This window comes from Rhinoraja longicauda, chromosome 15 (assembly GCF_053455715.1).
Source record: "Rhinoraja longicauda isolate Sanriku21f chromosome 15, sRhiLon1.1, whole genome shotgun sequence".
NCBI lineage: Eukaryota > Metazoa > Chordata > Chondrichthyes > Rajiformes > Arhynchobatidae > Rhinoraja > Rhinoraja longicauda.
In genome coordinates, this window is record NC_135967.1 from 25,979,092 (window position 1) to 26,001,770 (window position 22,679).

The window sequence follows — 22,679 nt, forward strand, 5'->3', positions numbered from 1 at the left end:
ATCAGGATTCAGCCCGATGTGGAACCTGTCTACTGTAGACTGCAACCAGTACCATATTCACTGAAAAGTGGAAGCTGAAATCAAAAAGTTGGAACAAAACGGTGAAACAGATCGCAGACATTGGGCTACTCCAATAGTAGTGGTTCCGAAAACAAACAACACAGTAAGATTGTGTGAAGACTACAAAGTGACCATCAACCAGGCAGTAGATGATGAACAGTATCCACTACCAACCTCACAAGATTTATACTCTGAACTTGCTCGTTCCAAGGTATTCTCTAAGCTAGATCTGTCACAAGCATATGCTCAACTAAATGTTGATCGTAAGAGCCAGCAGTACCTCACGATAAACACACACATGGGGCTGTATTCCCACACAAAACTACCCTATGGTGTGAAGTCAGCACCAAAAATCTTCCAAGCTACAATGGGCAAAATTCTGCAAAGAACATCACATTGTTTGACCAATCAAGATGACTTGCAGATTGCGACAGTTACTGAGGAGGAGAATCTGGAGATACTCAGTGAAGTGTTGAAACAGTTTGATGATCACAATATAAAGTTGAAAAGAAGCAAATGTGCATTCTTACAGACCGAAGTAGTGTATCTTGGATTGAAAGTGGATCCACATGGATTACAACCAGTGAAGGAAAAGATTGAAGCTATAGCAAATGCACCAACACCATAGAATGTGTCTCAACTCCGCTCCTTCCTGGGTATGGTACAGTATTACTCGCACTTCTTATCTGAGTTAGCAACAAAGCTAGCTCCTCTTCACAAGTTGTTGAAAAAGGATAAAAAATGGGAATGGTCCAAAAAGCAAAAAAATCCTTATGGTGCATGTAAGAAGAGCTTGACCAGTGATGCATTACTTGTTCACTACGATACAAATCGCGAGTTCATGTTAGCTTGTCAAGTGTCTAGTTGTGGGGTAGGAACTGTGATTTCACATGTAATGGAACACGGACAAGCAAAGCCAATAACATTTGTATGATGCACACTTACCAAGAGTGAGCGTAATTATGCACAAATCGAGAAAGAAGCCCTTGGTATAATCTTTGGGATCAAGAAATTTCATCAGTATTTGTTGGGTAAGAAATTCACCCTGGTTACTGATCATAAGCACTTCTCGCTATTCTTGGTCCTCGATCAGCAATACCTACAATGGCAACCTCGAGGATGCAGCGCTGAGCAGTTTTCCTGTCACAGTATGACTACACCACTGAGTGCCACAGGTCAAAAGAAAATGTTGTCGCTGATGCATTGTTGCGTTTGCCTCATGAAGAATCAGATGTGGGCACTGAAGGTACTATCTACGTCACAGAAGCAGTGGACAATGACTTTCCCGTCCCAGCAGCTGAAATTGCTGCTAAAACTCAAAAGGACACAATGCTAAAACAAGTATATGAACAAACTTCATGTGGATGGTCAGAAATAAAACATTGTACTAATGAACTAAGACCATATCAAAATCGACGACATGAACTGTCATGTGAGCAAGGGTGTATTAAATGGGGCCAGAGAGTAGTAGTCCCCAGTTGTTTAAAACAAAGATTACTTAAAGAACTCCATAGTGAACACGTGCATGTATTGACCAGGATTGGACAATGACATAGAAGCAATGGCAAGCAAATGTAGCACTTATCAGAGTTGTAGATGTAGGCCAGCCCAAACCCCTTTGCAACATGGTCTTGGCCTACTCGACCTTTCCAGAGGGTTCATGTGGATTTTTGGGAATAATAATTTTCTTGTTTTTGGTAGATGGCCACTCAAGGTGGATTGAGGTGGTACATATGGGCACAAACACAACAACAGAAAGTACAATAGACACAGTACGGGTCTATCTTTGCGTGTCATGAATTACCTGAAGAGCTTGTCTCTGACAACGGCCCCCAATTTCAAGCTGCACTGTTCCAAACTTTCATGAAGCTAAATGCTATCCAGCATAACTTAGTGTCAACTTACCATCCGGCATCTAACAGCGCAGCCGAAAGGTCAGTTAGAATAGTCAAAGGTTAGAACATCAATTCTCACACACCCCCACCAGCTTTCTCCCATTATAATGCATTAATTTTCAAGAAATTATTATTCTCTTTTATCTCAACTAGACCAAAGTTTTGGTGGCACCAATGGAAAACTTTTTGTTTTGCTAGGGCGTCTGTAGCTTTTAAACCATTGCTGGCATCTGCTTCCTCAATTTATCCTCACAAATTGTGCTGGTCTATCTTCACCATTTCCCCTTTTCAATTCTGGTAATGAAATTGATGCTTTACAATTGCACTAATTTCTCCCACGACAGTGTTCAAATAGCAGATAACTCTCCATGGCCAATATTCTTGTGATTAATTAACAAATCGAGAACCGTTCAGACTTTTCATTGTGATTTGTGGAACTCGCTATGTGCAAAACAGACTGTCACATTCACTTATGCAATAATTGGAATGCATTACAGAAAGTAAATTGGATGAAGTATGTTCAGATGTCTGAAATTTTATGAAGTACTCTAGAAAAATGTTTATCTTCAATGTCATCTTTAATGATAACTCCGTGATTCTGTTCTCTATAATCTAACTCCCTTTATGACTCAATTCTTAATTGTGATATTGAGGACAGTGCATCACGTGGTTATCTTGAGACTTCGCCTCTTGTGTCCAAATAATCGTCATTGCTTTACTCCTGGATTACAATTTAAGGTCCATATTTATTATTCACATGGCATTCCTTCATCCTTAAGCTTTAGCACAAACATCACTCAACTCAACTCTGCTGACTTTTGGGCATTTCCATCAAAACTTTTCTCCTCCAATTATTTGTGTACCTCCAGCCTGAATTTTGTCAAACGCTAGTGATGCAGCTCAAGCTAAGGATAGAAATGCAAAACCTCAAGCAGAAGATCTGATCTTTGATCGTTGAGCAACACAGTGATGTAGCTCTTAGTCATGTGGCCACAGTTCCAGAATCCTGGGTTCATCCCTGAGTTTAGGCGCTGTCTGTGTAGAGTTTACACGTTCTTGCTGTGACCTTGTGGTTTTCCTCGCAGTACTCTAATTTTCTCTCGCATATCAAATGTGTAAATCACCCCTGGTATAGGTAGGTTGTAGTAACATTTGGTGGGTGAGGGGACTTAAGGGGGAAAATGTGATTAATGAAGGGGGGGGTGCTTGATTATCAATATGAGCACGGTGGGCCAAAGGGCCTATTTCCATACTGTATGATTCTGACTTTGTAACATTCTAGCCACTGAATAAGGGGATTCGAGATTTTTGTCCCACTCCAAAGGTTTGAGCATGTAATCCAGGTTTATTGCCCCCCTGTGGTACCAAGCAACTGCCTGTTGAAGACATCGTACACCAAGTGAGAAATTATACTGAAGCTCCGGGCAACATAGTCCTTCTCATGACACCATTTGAAAAAGATAAAGAAATTATAAAGTGGTCCTGACTGATATTTATCACCTAATTCAACACCAGAATTAAACTGATTGACCGTGTTTATCATTGTTCAAGTGGGCTAATGTCTGTGGATGTACATCGTGGAAAACTGTTTGGGTGTAAATGGAGTAGAAAGAATTAATAATTTATACATTGCGTTGCCTTTTCCTTACATTTTAACAGGTCACCAAATGCTGTAAAGTCAGTAGACATTGTTTCACCTGTATTGAACCTAAATGACGAATTAATTTATTGTTTTCCAAAAGTTGCATTTTCATGTTATAATATAAAACTTTGGTGAACCATGTAACAATTTAACGCGTGTTTAACACTGATTTTGTTTATCGACTTGTTTCTACGAGATTAAACCGGTTAATGATTATTTTAGTCTACAACATTCTTTTGAATTGCCGAAGTCACTTTATAACTTGCATTTATGGCCCAAGGCATTTCATTGGAAGTTCAAAACAATACTTGACAGTGTAAGATATTAAAAGAATGGGGGGGGGGGGGGGGGGTCAAATGGACAAGGAAGAGAGCGTTTATAATCAAAGCCTGATTTGCCACTATAAAAACTCATGTTCAAATATTTTTGTCGATGTTAATTTTCAACTGCAAAAGGTTCATCTCCAGGTTCAGACCCGGCTGGGGGTGGAAAGCAAAGATAATCTTTGGTGGAAAGGGCGTGCTGTGAAAGTGGCGACACCGCCCTTGCTTTGAGGTGTGCGTCAGTCAGAGTGAAGGTGTGTCCGCCCCTTCTCTACCTTGGAAAGTCACACACACACACACACACTCTCTCTCTCGCTCTCTCTGTCGACCTTTACCTTTCGCCCGTGTACCAGCAGTGCTGAAGCAGCCTGTTTTCCGACATGTCACTGCGACCGGGAAGTTCGTCCACTCTCTCGGAGAGCTCGTATTACGAGAGACCCAGCTCCACCAACCCCACACTCGACGTCCACGGGCAGAAGTACTGCCTCGCCGTCGGCAACCCCACCACCACCGTCACCAGACTGGTCCGTGGGCACGGAGGCGGCCAGCAGACCCTGGAGCGGGTGAGCAACTCCTTTCACAATCTATGCTTTTGTTTTCATGCAATCGCTTTGCTTTATAGATACGACTCTGCGCTTCGTTGTTCTCGACTGTCTGCACTGCAGATTTGTGCAGTTCGAGGGCCTAAGTTATCAATAGTTTACAATCAGTTGTGCAGATCTTTGAAAACCAATAAGACGGGAGATGCAGTTGGCTGAGTAAACAGGGCGATTCACCTGTGTTGGGCTCCAGGCTGCTCACCAAAGATATATTTTTGCTGCTCGTGGGTTTTTTTTCTCATGATCATGAAAATAACAACGATTTTCCAATACTTTTTTTTAACTTCCATTTTTTATCTTTACTTGCCAACTTCCTCTTGTATTATCTCCTTCCCCAAATTCTTCCTCGATAATCCCCCCCACTTCCACAATGCTCATCCCTCCGTCTCCCACAACATATTATGCGACATAATGTACCGACTTACAGGTGGATCCCGGGGTCCAAGTCCATAAGCTGCCTGAAAGAAGCAACACAGGTAGGTAGAGTGGTGAAGAAGGCTTCTGGTGTGCTCGATTTCATCGGTTGAGGCATTGAGAATAAGAGTCAGGAAATCATGTTGCAGCTTTATAAAGCTCTGGTTAGGCCGCGTCAGGAGTACTGGGTTCCTGAGCACAGCTGGAATACTGAGTACTGGGAGTACTCCTGTTCTGAGTTATAAGGAGAGGTTGGACAAACTTGGATTGTTTTCTCTGAAGTGTCAGAGACCGAGAGGAGACCTGGTAGAAGTTTATAAAATTACGGGAGGTACAAAGTCGGACCTTTAACCCAGGTTAGAAATATCAAATGCTAGAGGGTATACCTTTCATATTAAAGGGAGAAAGTTTAAAGGAAATATACATGGCAAGTTTTTTAACACAGAGTGGTGAATGCCTGGCACATGCTGCCATAGTGGCGGTGGAAACAGACAATGATGTTTTATAGAAACAAAAAAAACAGGTGCAGGAGTAGGCCATATGGTATGATCATGGCTGAACATCCAAAATCAGTACCCTGTTCCGGCTTTTCCCCCATATCCCTTTATTCCCTTAACCCTAAGAGCTAAATCTAACTCTCTCTTGAAAACCAAGCGAATATTTTTTAGTTTAGAAATACAGCGCGGAAACAGGCCATTCGGCCCACTGAGACCACGCCGACCAGCGATCCCGCGATTAACACTACCTTGCACACACGAGGGACAATTTACAATTTTACCAAGTCAATTAACCCTGTACAATCCTGTACGTCTTTGGAGTGTGGGAGGAAATCCCGGTCAGGTCAAGGATCCCCCAGAGAACGGACAAACTCCTACAGATAGCACATGTAGTCAGGATCGAACCCGGGTCTCTGGCGCTGTTCACGCTGTCAGGCAGCAACTCTACCGCTGTGCCACCGTGCCACCCTTAGGACTTTAGATTGACTCATGTAAATGCAGGAACTGGATAAGGATCATCTGTAGACAGAAGGAATTTGTTTACCATGGTATTGGGTTGAACACAAACATCGTAGGCCATAGGCCTGTTCCTGTGCTGTATTCTTGATACACACACTTCCAAAATTACCAAATTACTCTATTTACTGAGGTGTTTTTGACAGTACGATCGTGTGACATAATAACAATCATAAGAGAAAGTTTGCATCATTGATTTTATCATCTGAGTATTTATTTTAATTCGATATTGAACTCCTTCATTTATTTAGAAATGAGGAATTGCATATGCTGGCTTACAAAAGAAAACACTGATGACACATGGATAGGTGACGTTTTGGATCGGGACCATTCTCAGGCTGGTTGGGGTGGGGGAGAGAAAGCTGGAAGAGAGGAGGGGCAAGACAAAGAGTGGCAGGTAATAGGTGAACACGGGTGTGGGGGGAGTTTTGATTGGCAAATGGCTGGACAAATGCCAGATATGAAAAGACAAATTATAAGACAAAAGGATTGAAGAGTTGCAAATTGTGAAGCTAGTTGTACAAATGTAGGGATGGGGCAGGGGAAAAATAGGTGCGAGTCCAGGTGAGGCATGGGGAGGGGGTGCTGATGTGGGGAAGACTGGAGAGAAGGGGTGGTGGTTGCGGTTACCTAAATTGGAGAATACAATGTTCATACCTTTGGATTAGAAGATACTCATGGAATATGAAATGTTGTTCCTCCAGTCTGCGTGTGGCCTCACTCTGGCAATGGAGGAGGCCCAGGACAGAAAGGTTAGTGTGGGAATGAGAAGAGGAGTTAAAACGGTTAGCCCCTGGGAGGTCCAGTAGGCCTTGGTGGACCAAGCGCAAGTAGGCGGCAAAACGGTCGCCGAGTCTATGCGTGGTCTCACCGGAGTCCATATCGGGAACACCGGATGCAGTAAATGAGGTTAGAGGAGGTGCATGTGAACCTCTGCCTCACCTGGAAGGGCAGCAGGGATCACAGGATGGAGGAGAGGGAGGAGGGATAGGGACTTCATTTATTTGTTTTTTTGGGAGGAACTTGCATGTTATCATATCATATATATACAGCGCGGAAACAGGCCTTTTCAGCCCACCAAGTCCGCGCCGCCCAGCGATCCCCGCACATTAACACTATCCTACACCCACTAGGAACAATTTTTACATTTTACCCAGTCAATTAACCTACATACCTGTACGTCTTTGGAGTGTGGGAGGAAACCGAAGATCTCGGAGAAAACCCACGCAGGTCACGGGGAGAACGTACAAACTCCTTACAGTGCAGCACCCGTAGTCAGGATTGAACCTGAGTCTCCGGCGCTGCATTCGCTGTAAAGCAGCAACTCTACCGCTGCGCTACCGTGCCGCCAGTTGGAAGATCTTATTTATGATTGTCTGCAGGTTTGCATGACAAGATTGTGCACCGTTTGCGTAAAGTTGTGAGTAATCAGAGGAAATGTCATAGTGACGTGATAGCCATTTTGTGGCTGTATTGTTTTGAGTTGTTACTATAGCAAAATAGATAAATCATTGCTGCTCAGTGATGTAAGTGGCCTGGAGAAAATGATATCTTACGGTCCACAGTTGGACTAGACAAGTTTTCTGGGGAAAAAAATCATATGAAGAATAGATCAGGTCTTTTGCCCAGAATAGGGTAATCGAAAACCAGAGGACGTGGGTTTGAGGTGAGGGGGGATAGATTTAATAGGAACCTGAGGAGTAACATTTTTTGCACAAATGGTGGTGGGGGTATGGAACAAGCTGCCGGAGGAGGTAGTTGAGGCAGATATATTTACAAAGTTTAAGAAACATTTGGACGGTAACATGGATAGGACAGGGATATGGGGCAAATGCAGGCAGATGGGACTAATATAGATGGGGCATTTTGGTCAGTGTGGGCAAGTTGTTACCACACTGTATGACTCTATATCCTTGACAAATGGAAGAACTGGACATGATTTGCCCAAAAGATGTTATTTAACATAGGAAGGTGATCACTTTTGTGTATATCAAACATTGCATGTTATTATTAGTCAGGACTAGTGTACTCCATCAATTAGTTCTGAATTATTCCTCTGATTACAATTACTGGGAAGTAGATTTATCTGTGATCATTATTTTCTCTCAACACTGGTGAGCATTATGATATTTTAGGTATTGTGCGAACGGCTTTTCCAACCTTTTTGATTTCTGATGTAAGCTGCTAAGAAGGCCGATTAAATCATGAAATAGGAAGAAAACCTCCAACCTTAGTTCTCACTCCAGTGCTTATCGCCATGCACAGATCTTTAGTACAACATTGAAAGGAGACATTTTTATCTTGTTCATTTTATTTATTTCTGCCTTCTTCCTGGCTTATTGATGACTTAGCCTTCTGGTATATCAGAATAATACTTCATTATTTTTGTATTTCGTGCCTGTGGCTAAAATTAATCTGATTTGCATCCATGTGGAGTCTGCATATCCCACATCAACAGCAACAATTCACATCTAAAGGTTGACATCCAAAGGTTGAGTGTGAAGAATTGATAGGAATAGCTATTTCAGCCTTTCATAATCTGGATGTCCAACATACTGTAGGCCTTATCCCTGCCTCAACAGTTGCAGCTCTATTATATCTTGCAAACATGGTGTAGAATTGGAAAATGGTCCAAAACACTGAGCCACAAGGTGATTGGTTTGTTGAAGAGAACTACTAATAGTTTATGATCTTTTATTCATACATCTAAACTATTTGAAGCCTGCTTTAAGGAATAACTGAAGATGGGAATATGTGTATTGAATTCGCACAGTGTGCCAGTTGGCTGGGTAGTTGTGTTACAAAGGGTTCAATTGTTACATTGGTGTTCATTATCTCCATTTTATGCTGCGAAAGACTGAATGCAAAATACATGCCTCAATTTGTTTTTCAAATTAGATTGTTGTAGGAACATCTTGAAGATTTGTTAAAGAAATTGCTATTTAATTAACAAAAATGACTAGGAAATTCCTTAGAACCTTTGACCTGACTTACTCAAATTTTCTGCAGATGAGGAGGAGCCTGGAGGAATTTACAAATGAGCAATTTCCAATATGGAGTAACAACATTGTATTTACAAAGGAGGTTCGAATGAAAGTAATAACTCTGCTTCTCTGGCAAAATCTGACCTCGTGGGTTCCTCTGTTGACAAGAAATCAGATGTATTTTGTGGAAATACATTTCATGTAAAGTGCAGATTAGAATGATTATTTGCTGATATATGATTTAAGCACATATTTTAACTCTCAAGAAAGTAATGGCATTACTTCAAATGTTGAAATTGTTCAATAATTGCAAGCTATGTGTGTGGCATAAGGGTGTATCCAAAAGCAAATCATTCTTTTAAAAGCAAAATACTTGCAGTACCGATGGATAATGACTGGGAGAAACAGCCATAATATCTCTAATAAATGTTCTTTATGCAGGGAACCAATGCCTTTGATGCACATGTGTCATAGTGTGTTTGGTAGTGTGTTTGGTAGAGAATTTGAGAACACTGCGTTCATAGTCTTTCATTTTTGTAACACCACTCCAGAAGCAGAGTATTGAAAAAATGTGTATTCAGGGATTCTACAGTTTCCTCCTTGAATTTATTTCATGTTTTAGTTGCAAGAGCATTGAACAAAATGATGTGTTTTGGGTAAGGGGAGGTGTTGGGTTAGTCTGGTATAAAGAATAAATGAGTGTAATTATGTGAGTTTATGGCTAATTTTCTTTGTGTTTTGTTCACTGAATGGGCCATACTATGGAGGAGCAGCAACGGAGAATTAACCCTCTTTGCAGGTTACAAACTTGCTGTATGTAAAGGAAAAATATACATTCTAAAGCAAAAAGCTGCTCAAATATTTCCGCCATTTTGTCATTACGTGAACAGTTCTGACCTTCTGACAATATAGAAATAAAACAGTGATGACCATTTGTTTAGACAAAGAAAATAACACGATTGTGATTTTTGGGGCAAGCAGAGTTGGCATCTGCAAATTTGTATATTGATTAAGACTATTCTGATAGACTGAACCTCTGTATTGCAAAGTGGTGGAAATTATGGTCAAGGTTTTTTTCTGGCACAGTTTGCTGAGATTCCCAAAATATCAGTTAAGAGTTTGCTTTGATCCTAGTGCAAGAACCACCTGCTTATTTAAATAGTTTCTTGTAGTCTATGGGGAAGAAAAATGTGGATTGCAATTTTTCAATTTTGTTTTGTTTGTTTTTACTTACTGGAGATTTTTTTGATAATTTTTAATGTAAATAAAACCTTCATTTTTTAAAAATAGCTTTTACATGCTGAACGTCACGTAGTTACAACAGTAACAATCACTCGGCAATTGTTGACATGCAACACAGAGCCCACAACACATGACTCCTAGATTATGTTTCCCAGACACACCTGTAAATGTGGGAGATCAAAAGAAAAAAGGCATAAAAGCAAGTGTAATCATCATTTCCTTTAAATCTGGGATGGTGAGAAGCAATTAGATTGAAACCACTGTATTAAACAGCAATGCTGTTCATTGTAAAATAATTACAGGGTTTCTTAGGAGAGGTTTAATCTAATGTAGTAAGCCAATGAAAATTTAAAAGGTATTTTTTCAGATAGAATAAACTAAACTAGAAGAGTAGCAGGTAGAATTAACCAAAAAAGTAACCAAAACTAGCAAAAATCACTTGATCTTACCTTTCATTATTTTAGTTGGGTCAACATTTACATCCTGTTAGAGAAAAATGTCCCACATTTCCTGAAGCTTTCTAAACAGCCATTTAGAAAAACATTAACGTGGAAATGGAGACACAAAATGCTGGAGTAAATCAGTGGGTCTGGCAGCATCTCTGGAGAAATGAAATAGGTGACATTCCGGGTTAAGACCTTTCTTCAGACTAACAGGTCTGAAACGTCACATATTCCTTTTCTCCAGAGATGCAGCCTGACCTGGTGAGTTACTCCAGCATTTTGTGTCTATCTTCGCTGTAAACCAGCATCTGCAGTTTCTTCCTACACAATGTGGTAATGTAAACGGCTGCCCTTGGCTGATTGAAGAAGTGATTAATTTAATAATGGACAGAGAGGCTCGGTCCTAATGTGCTAATGCAAATGCTCTATTGGGGTAGATTTGCTGAGAGCAAAGGCATAGTTGCTGGCCATAGTCTGACAGGGATTGTTGAATAAATCACATCTTCCAGCCTTACTCTATGAGAAAATCAGAAAGTTGACGTACTGGCTCCTTTGAAAGTTGTTAAAATCTCTACTGAATTTGCTCCTTCCATCTCGGCAGAGACTGGTGGGCACAATGGTTCAGTTACACAACAGGCTTCTCAGCAAAGTTGAAGAACATGGCAAAAACGGGATATTATGGGATTAACAATAAGTTGTTGCCAATGGTTGTTTCTAGAACTGTTGGAAGATGAATTGCTGTGTTTCCCCAGGGGTTGATGTTGAAACCATTGCACTTTTCATCTACATTAAAGTTTTAGATTTGTAGGCGTAAACACCAGTTTCTAAATTTGTGGATATCTCAGAATTGGGCTGTAGTGTGCAGAGGATGATGACAGGATACAGACAAGCTGGTCGAAGACCCAGATGCGTTGCATAGTAGGTGAAATTTAATGTGGTAAAATGTGAGGTGATGCATTTTGTTGGGAAGAGCAAGGAGAAACAACATAAACGAAAGGATATTATTTCAAAAAGGGATGCAGGAACAAGGGGACTTGGGACCTTGTGTGCACAACTTATTGAAATCTATCTACCCATCTATCCATCCTCTCGGTTTGTTTGTGTGGATGTGTTCATGTGTTTATGTGTGTGCCATGCCCTCTACACAGCCAAAATGGTACATGACTGCGCGACAAATTTAGGCCCGCCGTACTCGCCATTCTCCCGTGGTCTGAATAAACCCACTTTTGTTACTTTTTAAAAACAATTTAACTAATAAACTTTAATAAATGCGCTTCCCCCCGGGAGTACCGGCGCCTATCCTGGCGTGCCCTGCGCCTGAACTTCCTCCCGTAATGCCAGTTCAGCTCCGGCACCTGCGCAGTTGAGGAAGGGTTGTGATTTTGGGCTCACCCGGCCCTGGGGTAGACTCCGTGCAGGAGGAAAATGGTCGTCGACCCTGTCGTCTCATCGTTCCCCGCCGTCTCATCCAGCGCCCGCTTCAACCGACGGCGTCATCGAGTCCCTGCTCCCGCCCGAGCCCAGTGCCCCGGACAATCACCGGACTACAACCCCCAGCAGGCAGCTTCTTCTCCTCATCCTCCCGCATCTCCTCCAGCGCCCGCTTCAACCAATGGTGTCATCGACAACTCCAACAAAAATGGTGGCTGCTCTCCTTCTTCTCCTTCTCCTCCTCTTCCCGCCACTGCTCTGCCCGCCGGGAAGTGTAGTGCCAGCTCCCGCCCGGCACCAGTGCACCGGACAATCACCAGTCTGCAACCCTGCCACACACACACACACACACACACACACACACACACACACACACACACACACACACACACACACACACACACACACACACACACACACACACACACACACACACTAGTAATAATAATATAATATAATAATAATACTTCAAGGAGGGTGGATGGAGGGAGGGGGTAGGGGGGGATTGAGTGGGGGTGGGGTGGGCAGTGGAAAGGGGGGAGTGTGGGAGGGGAGGGTACTACACCAATGCAGGAAATCTTTGGGCCCAACGGATGGATGGCTGCGGTTGGGGAGGGTTGCCATTTTGTGTTCAGCTCCAGCGCGTGCGCAGTTAGGGGTGGGTTGCCATGTTGCCTTCAACTCCGGCGCATGTGCAGTTGGGGGAGGGTTGTCATTTTGTGTTCAGCTCCGACCTCATGCTCGACGCCCGATTGGCCTGGGTGGCCATGTGGGGGGGAGCGCCGACACTCCAGCTCTGATTGGTTCCCCGGCGCGTCCTGATTTGCTCCTGCCACTCACCCCTAGGTGGGGTCCATTGATTGGCTCTGACCTCCTGCTCGATTCCCGATTGTCCGGGTTCCACGTGGGGGGAGTGCTTTCTTCCCGCTCAAAGCAGCTGCCATCGCAGTCGAGTTAATGCTGCTGCTGAATGAGGGCACAGTCTAGGATCTCCAAGAGAGCATTTTACCCATAAAAAGAAAAAAATGATTCCAGATAGGATTTATTTCATTTTTATGGAAAAACGCCATTTATTTCAAAGAACAAAGAAACAATTTTCCCATGTCAAGATGGGAACCCAATGAGGAATGGGCATCAAGTTGGATGGAAAAAATGGCTGGCACTTCCCTTTTGCCGTCGCTGCCATTCCCAATTGCTCGCTGCCGATCAGCACTGCACGCACGGGGCACAGATAAATGGCTTTCGCCTCCAACGGGTCCACGGATCGTTAGGGTTGCTGTGTGCGTGGTTGTTGCTCCGTGCCTTTGCAGTTGGGACCCGTTTATGTTGAGAGGGGATGGAGTGGGTGGGTGGGGGACGGTTGGGGTGGGGTGGAAGGGAAGGGGCAGTGCAGGGGGAGGGGGCAGTGGAGGGGGAGTGGGTGTGAGGAGGGGAAGGGGAGTAGGGATGGGGAGGGGAGGGGTGAGTGGTGGTTGGGGGGAGGGGAGTGGGGGGAATGGGGTGGGGGAGGGGAGGGAGTAGGGGGAGGGGAGGGAGGGAGTGGGGGTGGGGTAGGGGGGGATGGAGTAGGTGAGTGGGGGGAGGAGGGGGGTTAAGGGAGATTGAGTAGGGGGGTTGAGGGTGCGAGACCAATACAGGAAAGGCTTTGGGTCCAGGTCTCGCTCTGAAGAAGAAACGCAATTTTCCCAAGTCACAATGGAAACCCAACGAGGAATGGGCCCAATGGGTCCACTTGGTCTAGTAAAGTATAAAAGCTGCAAAGTCACGCTGAACCTTTACAAAACACTGTTCTCAGCTGGAGCATTATATTCAATCTAATTGTCACATTGTTATGGTAATTGTTACTGGAAAGATATGAAAGTGTTAGAGGAACTAGAAAAGACATAAGAATTATTTGTGAAATGAGGAGCTGAGGTTCTCGGGCGAGATTAGAAAGGCTGGAACTGATTTTTTTAGAGAAAGCTTAGGGGAGATTTGATAGAAATGAGTAGCTTGGACAGATTGGTTGGTGGGAGGCTAGTCCTTTCAGTGGAAGGGTGAAGATGTCCTGTCATAGGTACAAACTGACGGTGAACTGATTTAGTAGAGACATGGGAAAAAGCATTTAGGCAGCAAGTGACTGGAATCTGGAATGCACCCTGCAGGTTTGGTGCAGGCAAGTTCCATGTTGGTGTTCAAGAGGGAATTGGATAAACATAAAATGAATTAAAATTTGAATGGTTGTAGAGAAAGAGTTAGTAGATGGAGCTTGAAAGGTGCTCTGTTAGAGAGCCAGTGTAGACATGATGGATTGAATGGTCTCCTGTGCTGTAACCATTCTATGATGTCAGTGATTCGCTGTTCTTTAGATGCTGTGTAAAGCATTTGTGAAACATACAATTAGAGTCCCTTGCAGGATAGAAAATCATTCACAACCATGCCATGTGCAATGTTTTGTCTGATGAGAAATTCACGTAAATTAACTGTAACCTAAACCTATTTCAAATATAGTTTTCCCATAATACAATAGTTATGTTCATAAGAAATCTTGCATTATTCTAGAAAATGACATTATAAAAACAATTGTGTCCACACAGGGAAAAGGAGATTAGGGGATAGAGAATTTCAGCTTCGCAATAGCAAAGATTTTTTTCCACATTATTATTTTTTTTTTAATGCTTTTTAATTATATTTATTTGTTGTTGCAGCTAAAAATACTGAAGTCTCCCTGTTACATTTTTTTAAAAGAGTATCATTGCACAATTGTCATTAAAGCAATTGCTTGACAATTTTAGTGCGGTAAAACTGACAGACTATGTTCTTAAGAGGCAATGGTGTCTGATTACTGTGGGAAAGTTACATGGGACAGTTTTTTTCTTGTCAATTCATAATGTACCTTTTAAGTGGTTTTCTAATTTCTAATCAAAATGGTGTCATAATCATCAGTTCAGCCAGCGTAATAGATAATCAATTGTGTTATAACTGATTTGCATAGTGGAAGCACATATTATAGCAGAATTGCCTGTATTGGAAGTAGTTAATTGCAAACCGTTTTGACCAGATTTTTTTCAAAGTAAAATCTCATCCAAGAATTACATTATTGGAAAGCATGTCTCATTAAATGAAGTCATCTTTAGTTGTTAACTAATTTAATTAAAGGAGGATTCAAATCTAATCTCTTCAGATACAGTTAAACATAACATGTTTTTGTTGTATTTTGCTGAACACAACATGGAAATTCATTAGCTGTTTCCATTGCATTGGCCCCTTATTTTGCTCTTTAAGACATTCCTAGTGATTCAGAACCCATGCTGAATTCATAATCAGAAAAACTACAAATGCCGGAAATCTAAAGCTGAAACAGAAAATGCTGGAAATACTTTGCACGCCAGGCTACATCTGTGGGAAGAGAAATAGAGTCAGGCTGAAGACCCTTTGTTAGCACTGGATAGGAGACAATACTTATTAAGATGCAGGGAGGGTGGTAGAAGGGAATGTCTTGGGTAGGGTAAAACCAGGGTGACCATGGGGATAATCTGTAACAAGTTTTTTCGTCAATCTCCTTCAAATATATCCGAAAAAATATCCTACTTACCCAGAGGGCCGTTTAAACTGTTGCCATCTGTCAAGTTGAAGCTAATTGAAAGCCCAACATTATTTTGTTTACAAACAATGGTGTGCTGTTTCAAAATGCTGGAGTAACTCACTGGGCCAGGCAGCATCTCTGGAGAGAAGGAGGAATGGGTGACATTTCGGGTCAAGACCCTGCTTCAGACTGATGTCAGGGAACCCTTACTTCTTGGTTGATCTGCATAATGTATGCTTAGTTGCTGTTTGATTCTGAGTAACATCTCTCTGCACAAAGGATGTTCCACTGGTTTGACACACCCTTGATGGTGCAATCAAGTGGCATTTATTCATATGGGGATTGATCGCATGTCTGCTTGTGATGTCTTATCTTTGATCAATTGCCATCTTCCTACTATTTGCAATTTTTTTTATCACCAAGGCCAAAATATTTAAACTTTTAGGAAGGTGATTTGCATAATTAAAAAAATGAAGAATATTCATACTTTAAACTTTCAGTTCAAATGTCATGTAAAGCTGCCTCTGGGATGTTTCTACATAAATTCAATCCCTGACCAAAGTTTTAGTCAGTTGGAAAAATCAAATACTAGAGGGCATGGCTTTAAGGTGAGAAAAGGCAAAGTTTAAAGGAGATATGCAGGGCAAGTTACTAGTTAGTAAGATTAATATTTGTTTTGAATGTAACAAACCAAACATCCTCAACCTGAGATAAATGATTTCAATTCAAAATGCACAATTAAGAAGCTGGTTTTCAAATTATGTTTCAACATAGTTGTATGATTTAAAAAAAAACACGTACAAATATCCATTTGCAGAAGTTGCCGGGAGACTACTATATTTGGCTGTAAGTTAGTAAATATAATTCTTTGTAGATTTTCTGACACTTTTCTGCTTATTCTTGTGCATCTGTGAACAGTGCTGCAGATGATTTGAGCTAGAAACCCATAATTTTGTGTCTTATGTAGTAAATCTCAAACTGGAAATTGATCATTACATGAAACATCATTGAATGATTTTTACTGATTGTTAGAATAGTATACAAAATTCATCTGGAACATTTTACAGTGAGAAACATCTGCATTCAGGCAGATGTGTGTTATGTGACGTGAAACTGAATGTGCTGCCTAAGCTGTGGCTTCTTATTGCCTCAAATTGTCGGACACCTCATTTTTATGCTGTGTGTTTTAATTCGTTCATTGCATCATCATCTGGGATAATTTCATTCTTGCAGAATCTGGCCTTGCTGATCAGCTATTAATGACTGACAGTGTGACCATTTGTTATGAATTTCTTTACTTTCCTTGGAAATGAAATGGGAATTGCTTTGTGAGTACATTAAAAATAGAGGCATTATTATTTATAAAACATGAATTGGGAATAAGACCTGTTCACTGTCATTCTTCACTGGCAGTATTGCTGGAGGTTATCTAACACATTTGGGAGACTCCTGCACCATTTGTAAAGGTTGGAATCTTTCTACTTGAAAAAGGAATCTGAGATGATTTTCTGCTCCTAAATACCTCTGCTGTAGATTGCCAGGGTAAGCTGCCTCAGAACATACCAACATTCAAACCAGTGGATTTCATGTGACATACTTTCTAAACAGACCTTCAAAGACTTTTCTATGAGCTGCTACATTCTTCTTAACCCTGTAATCTAAACCACGTCATAGTCATTGCATCTTCTGCTCTCCTAACTTGGTCCTGTGCATTGCTAGCTTAAATAATTTGCCTTCTCCCTCAACTATACTATTTCCTTGACGGTGTATTTTCTTAAATATTCTGTTGTTCCTTCGTAGAGATGCTCAATGGGTGCAGTGACCGAGCACCAACAGCTGTCCTGATCTTTAAGGCTTCCACATCAACTTTCAGTTGTGCTGGGGAGGTCCCGTGTTTGGGTTTGTGCGGTTTCTGTGGCTCAGAGAAAGGAAGGTGAGGGTGAATTGCAGACGGTAAATTGGGGTGTAGAGAACTGGGAGTTACTTATCAGATTGGTTTGGGTGTAGTGGAGTGCTGGAGATCAGAAGGTGCTGATGATCCTGGGGATATGGTTATGTTTTGTTTCTGGTTGGGTGGCGGTATTGGTGGGAGGTGTTGAGGATGAAGGTGAAGTAGATGACTTGCAAGAGCCCCTGACAACCAGGTTGTCCTGGAAGTGTCCAGTGATGAGCTCTCCTGTGACAATGTGGTCAATTCTAAAATGAGCTTTGTATGCGTCACCCATGTGCCATGTGCCATATGCAGGAACTACACCAAGGACGCAAGAAAGACTCGTATCCTAAACTGTCCAATAAAATAGCTAAGTTGTTGAAAAGTGGTTGTTGCGTCTCACTGTGGAAAAAGAACATGATTCTCAATTGTATATTGCTGAAAATTTGTGTTATGTGCTTGTGTGTAGGTAACAACATTGATCTTAATCACCCGGGAATGTTGTTCAGAGGAATTCCCCTGTAACATCCAGCCATATGTACAACATGAGATGTGGCGCTGAGAATGCTTTCCTCAACAGTAATGTGTTATTCTTACTGGCAGCTATACCCATCTTATGAGACCACCTTTTAATACATTTATTATACTGTGTTTTTAAAAATGTATCTTCTTTGATATGACATGATCAGGTGGAATGATTTTATCCTTGCAGAATCCTGGTGCAGAATAGCTTGAATGGCAAAGTACCATTTTTGACTGACAAATGGTTGATTTTCAATTTGCTTTCTTTATATGGAAGCAAAATTAGAGTTGCATTGAAGGCATTAAAGATAAACATCTTTTATAATATAATATTAAACATTATTTATTTATTTATAATATTATTTATAATATAAATTATTATTATTATTATTATTTATAATATAATATAAACATTATTTATAATATAAACATGATTTATATTATCAAGAAAATTTATTGCGCTGTGTATGTCTCTTCCAATTATTGTCCTCCGCATTTTAAGTAGGTTATCTTGAAAGGTTATATGAAATTGAAAATATTGCTTTTGGCACTGAATCTTCACTATTCTTCTTTGGCATTCCTTCATCATCCAGGATGATTTGCTTCCATTCCAGTATGTAGAAACAAGGAACTGCAAATGCAAGTTCAAACACAAAAGGGCACAAAGTGCTGCTGCAACTCAGCAGGTCAGGCTGAGAATTCGGAATGAAGAAGGGTCTCAACCTGTAAAATCACCTGTTCAGAGATGCTGCCTGACCCGTCCAGCATTTTGTGTTGGGTTTTTTTTTGCTTCCATTCCAGTTCTGTAGGTTCTGAGGTGATCACTTGGCACAAGTGGGCCAGGTGATACCTGGTGAGGTGGATGTGTGGTTAGCTTGGAAGGTGACATGAGCTTCCGTACATGGAATGGAGATTCTCAGTGTTATCACAAATGCTCCGTTTTGTGTGGCCGTGGGCAGTATCATTTTCTCAAAGAGGCTTGGAAAATACCCTTGAATGTTTTCCTCTGTCCACTTAGTAATCTCTTTCCGTGTCCGAACTCAACATGGTAAATCTCTAACAAATCTCTAACAGGTGTTAGGTACGCGAGAGACCTGCGCAGTGGAGCTGGCTGAATGTAATTAGGGCCTCGATCCCGGGAGTATTAACCTGGAAGTGGACACTGATGTTGTTTACATTTTCCTGCCAGTTGTTTGAGATTTGGCAGACTCACTTTGCGGCTCAGTGCTAATCCCTGAGGCTGTGTGCTATTTTATCTATTATTTGATTAGATGATAAAAATGAAGGGACAGAATGTGGCCAATCAAGCTATTAATATTCTTCAGCTTCTCAACGCTGAAGGCAATTTTATTGTTCTCTGTAGGATTCGTGCCAGCTTCACTTTTTAAACGAGTAACCACCCATGACTGCCATGTATGTTTTCTTCCAATATATGGATGGATAGGTGCTGAAAATTAATGTTGTCTAGCCAGTTTTCAGTTCCAACTGACTAGGTGTGGATTCCTGTGCATACCTTTGGTTACAAAGTAAACGAATGTCTGTTTTTTTAAATGGGAAGGTGGAGACATTTTCTGTGAGAAACACAATAAATGCTTCTGGGTCCTTTTGTGGTGTATATTTTTGGATTTGGAGAGGAGAGCTGACCTTGAGTGATGAGTAAAAGGTATATGCTGTCAACTGTCTATAAAGGTTGTGTAGTCTTGAGTGAGATTGGACTGTTTTTCTAGTAAATATGAGGCCACAACACAAAATTATTCTTAAAATGGCAATCTGCAATGCAGATGTTCTTACTTCCTTAGAAGGCTTGGATGTTTGACATGACCCCAACAACCCTCACCAACTTCTATAGGTGCACCGCAGAAAGCTTTTTATCGGGAAACATCACAGCTTGGTTTGGGAACAGCTCCATTCAAGACCCCAAGAAATTGCAGAGAGTTGTGCACATGGCCCAGCCAGCACGCAAACCAGCCTCACTTCCATTGACTCCATCTAAACTTCATGCTGCCTCAGCAAGGCCACCAGCATAATCAAGGACCAGTCTCACCCTGGTCACTCTCTCTTCTCCCCTTTCGCATCAGGCAAGAGGTACAGAAGTTCGAAAACATATACTTCCGGATTCAGGGACAATTTCTTCCCAGCTGTTAAAAGGCAACTGAATGGTCCTCACAGTTCGATTGCAGTCCTGACCTCCCATCTACTTCAAGGGAGACCTTTGAACTATCTTTAATCAGACTTTAGACACAAAATGCTGGAGTAACTCGACGGGTCAGACAGCATCTCTGGATAAAAGGAGAAGGTGGCTTTTCAGGTGGAAACCCTTTATTGAGCTTTATATTGCACTAAATATTGTACACTTTTATCCTTTGTGCACTGTGGACAGCTTGATGGTATTCATGTATAATCATTTTTTGACTGGATTGCATGCAAATAAAAGCTTTTCACTACCCTGGTACACGTGACAATAATAAATTAAACTAACTAAACTAAAGAGATTATGTGAAGTTAGAAGAAAATGGAAGTGGATGAAATCCAGTCGTGAGTTGACAACAGAATTTCATTGCAAGTAGCAAAGTGATTAAAAAAACACTGTGCCGTGGTGCATATTTATGGAAAGCCACCTGTCTAGACTTTCACGATGGCATGTAAGCTGTCATCCCAACCTATGATCGACAACAGACTCGATGGTAACACAGACTGATGTCAAGCAAGGATGCATCTTTATCCCACTACTCTTCTCCATTTCCCTTGCTGCAGTGCTGCACTTCACTCCTAACAAGCTTCCTGCTGAAGTGAAGCTCATCTACAAGGTAGATAGGAAATCATTCAACCTATCATGCAGTATCATGAAGCTACTCCACAACCAAAGTCACTTCAACCTCAGGAATTAAGTTGTAGGATGCAAATGGTCCTGTACCTACAGATTTGGAAGCTAAACACGGAAGTCATCGCCAAAACATTCACTGAAGCATACAAGAGAATACAAGCCTTCATTTTTAAAATATAGATCTTCTGCCACCTATGGTTCACAACACCACACGATAGTGATAAAGGTCCAAGACTCGACCCAACAAAACATGAATCACTTCCCATATCTTTCTTTGGAGCAACCTCTAAATTAAGGCAGACAACATGTGAAGAAGTTCCCTGTTGCCTAACACTATCAGCCTAGTCTTTGAGGAAACGATAATTTAAACATCAAGGCTCCAAACCTTATACTAAGCTTCCTTAGTTCTAGTTCTTCCTAAGCTTCCAGCCAACCTTGTACAAGGCATTAGTGATTCCTGCCTTCTCACATGCTTCTGCAATGTGGATGGTCTACACCAGATATTTTACAACTCTTCAGAGGTACATTCAGGGATTCATCCAAATCTGCTAGCATGATAAGAGATACATTGTCGGCATAATCTCCCCGGCCAACATCTCCAGCTCCACCATCATCCCCTCCAAACTTGTCATCAGACTCTGGGCTCCGGTCATCTCTATGCAATTGGATCATTAACTTCCTCATTGGCAGACCACAATCAGTTTAAATTGGCCGCAATACTTCCTCCTCGATGACCATAAGCACAGGAGTACATCATGGCTGTGTGCTCAGTTTTGCACTATTATGGTCTGGTTCGCTATTATAACTGATTAATTATTTGTTGTATTATTAATTATTTAATATTCATCTGTTCTCATTACATAAACAGGCCTGTAAAGCTGCAGCCAGTAAGAATTTCATTATTCTGTTCTCGATGCCTATGATGTTAATCATTCTTGACTCTTAAGAATGATAGACAATGCTAGGAGTTGGAAATAAATTGAAATGTTTTTCTTCAGAGGGGCCAAATCTTCATTCTTTGTTATATTTTTCTTTTTACTCAATGCTCCAAGAATGCAAGATTATTAATCTTAATATAATGTCCATATTCCATGCAACGAATGCCTTTGTGGCACCTTGTCAAATGGTCTTTGTAAATACAGGAATACTATTATCACTAATTTCATCTTTGTCTACTTTGTTATTATACTGTCAAAGAACTTTAATTTGTCAGGCACTATTTCTTTTTTTATAAATAATGTTGTTTACATAGTTTTCTAGGTGCCACTTCTTGAATAATGGCGCAAAAAATTCCTGTCAACTGGTGTCCGGTTAGCTGGTCTGTATGGGGGGGGGTCTTGTTTTCTCTCCTTGTCCTTCTTGAAAAGTAGTGTTGCCTCTGCTATTTACAATCCACTTGGATTAGGGGATTCAGAAGTTATCTGTAAATGGATTACCATCCCAGTTTCAGTAGTAATTATAGGATTCTCAAGGTTCTTGTACAATTCTTTACTACAATATACTTGCAATGCATGGGGAATGAAAAAAATTCTGAGTTGCAGGATTATCCCATGTTTAGTGATTAATCGGTATGGTTTATAATCCTCACCCATACACTAGTTTTATGTTATCCCACTTTTGCATCCTGCACACTCAGGGCAATTTACGGAAGCCAATAAACTTACAAATCTGCACATCTTTGGAAACCGGAGCACCCAGCGAAAACCAAGCGGTCACAGGGAGAATGCGCCAACTCCACACAGACAGCATCCATAATCAGGATCGAACCTGGGTCTCTGATCTGTGAGGCAGC

The 22,679-nt window shown here is 41.4% G+C and overlaps 1 protein-coding gene across 1 annotated transcript in view; it reads left to right on the forward strand.

The window, feature by feature from the left end:
* Positions 1-4,192: 4,192 nt before the first annotated feature.
* pof1b (POF1B actin binding protein) overlaps positions 4,193-22,679 on the forward strand; it is a 66,331-nt gene continuing 47,844 nt past the window's right edge. The window contains exon 1 of the mRNA XM_078411941.1: positions 4,193-4,483. Coding sequence (XP_078268067.1) covers positions 4,301-4,483 — 183 coding nt within the window. The 5' untranslated portion in view covers positions 4,193-4,300. The remainder of the gene's footprint in view (positions 4,484-22,679) is intronic.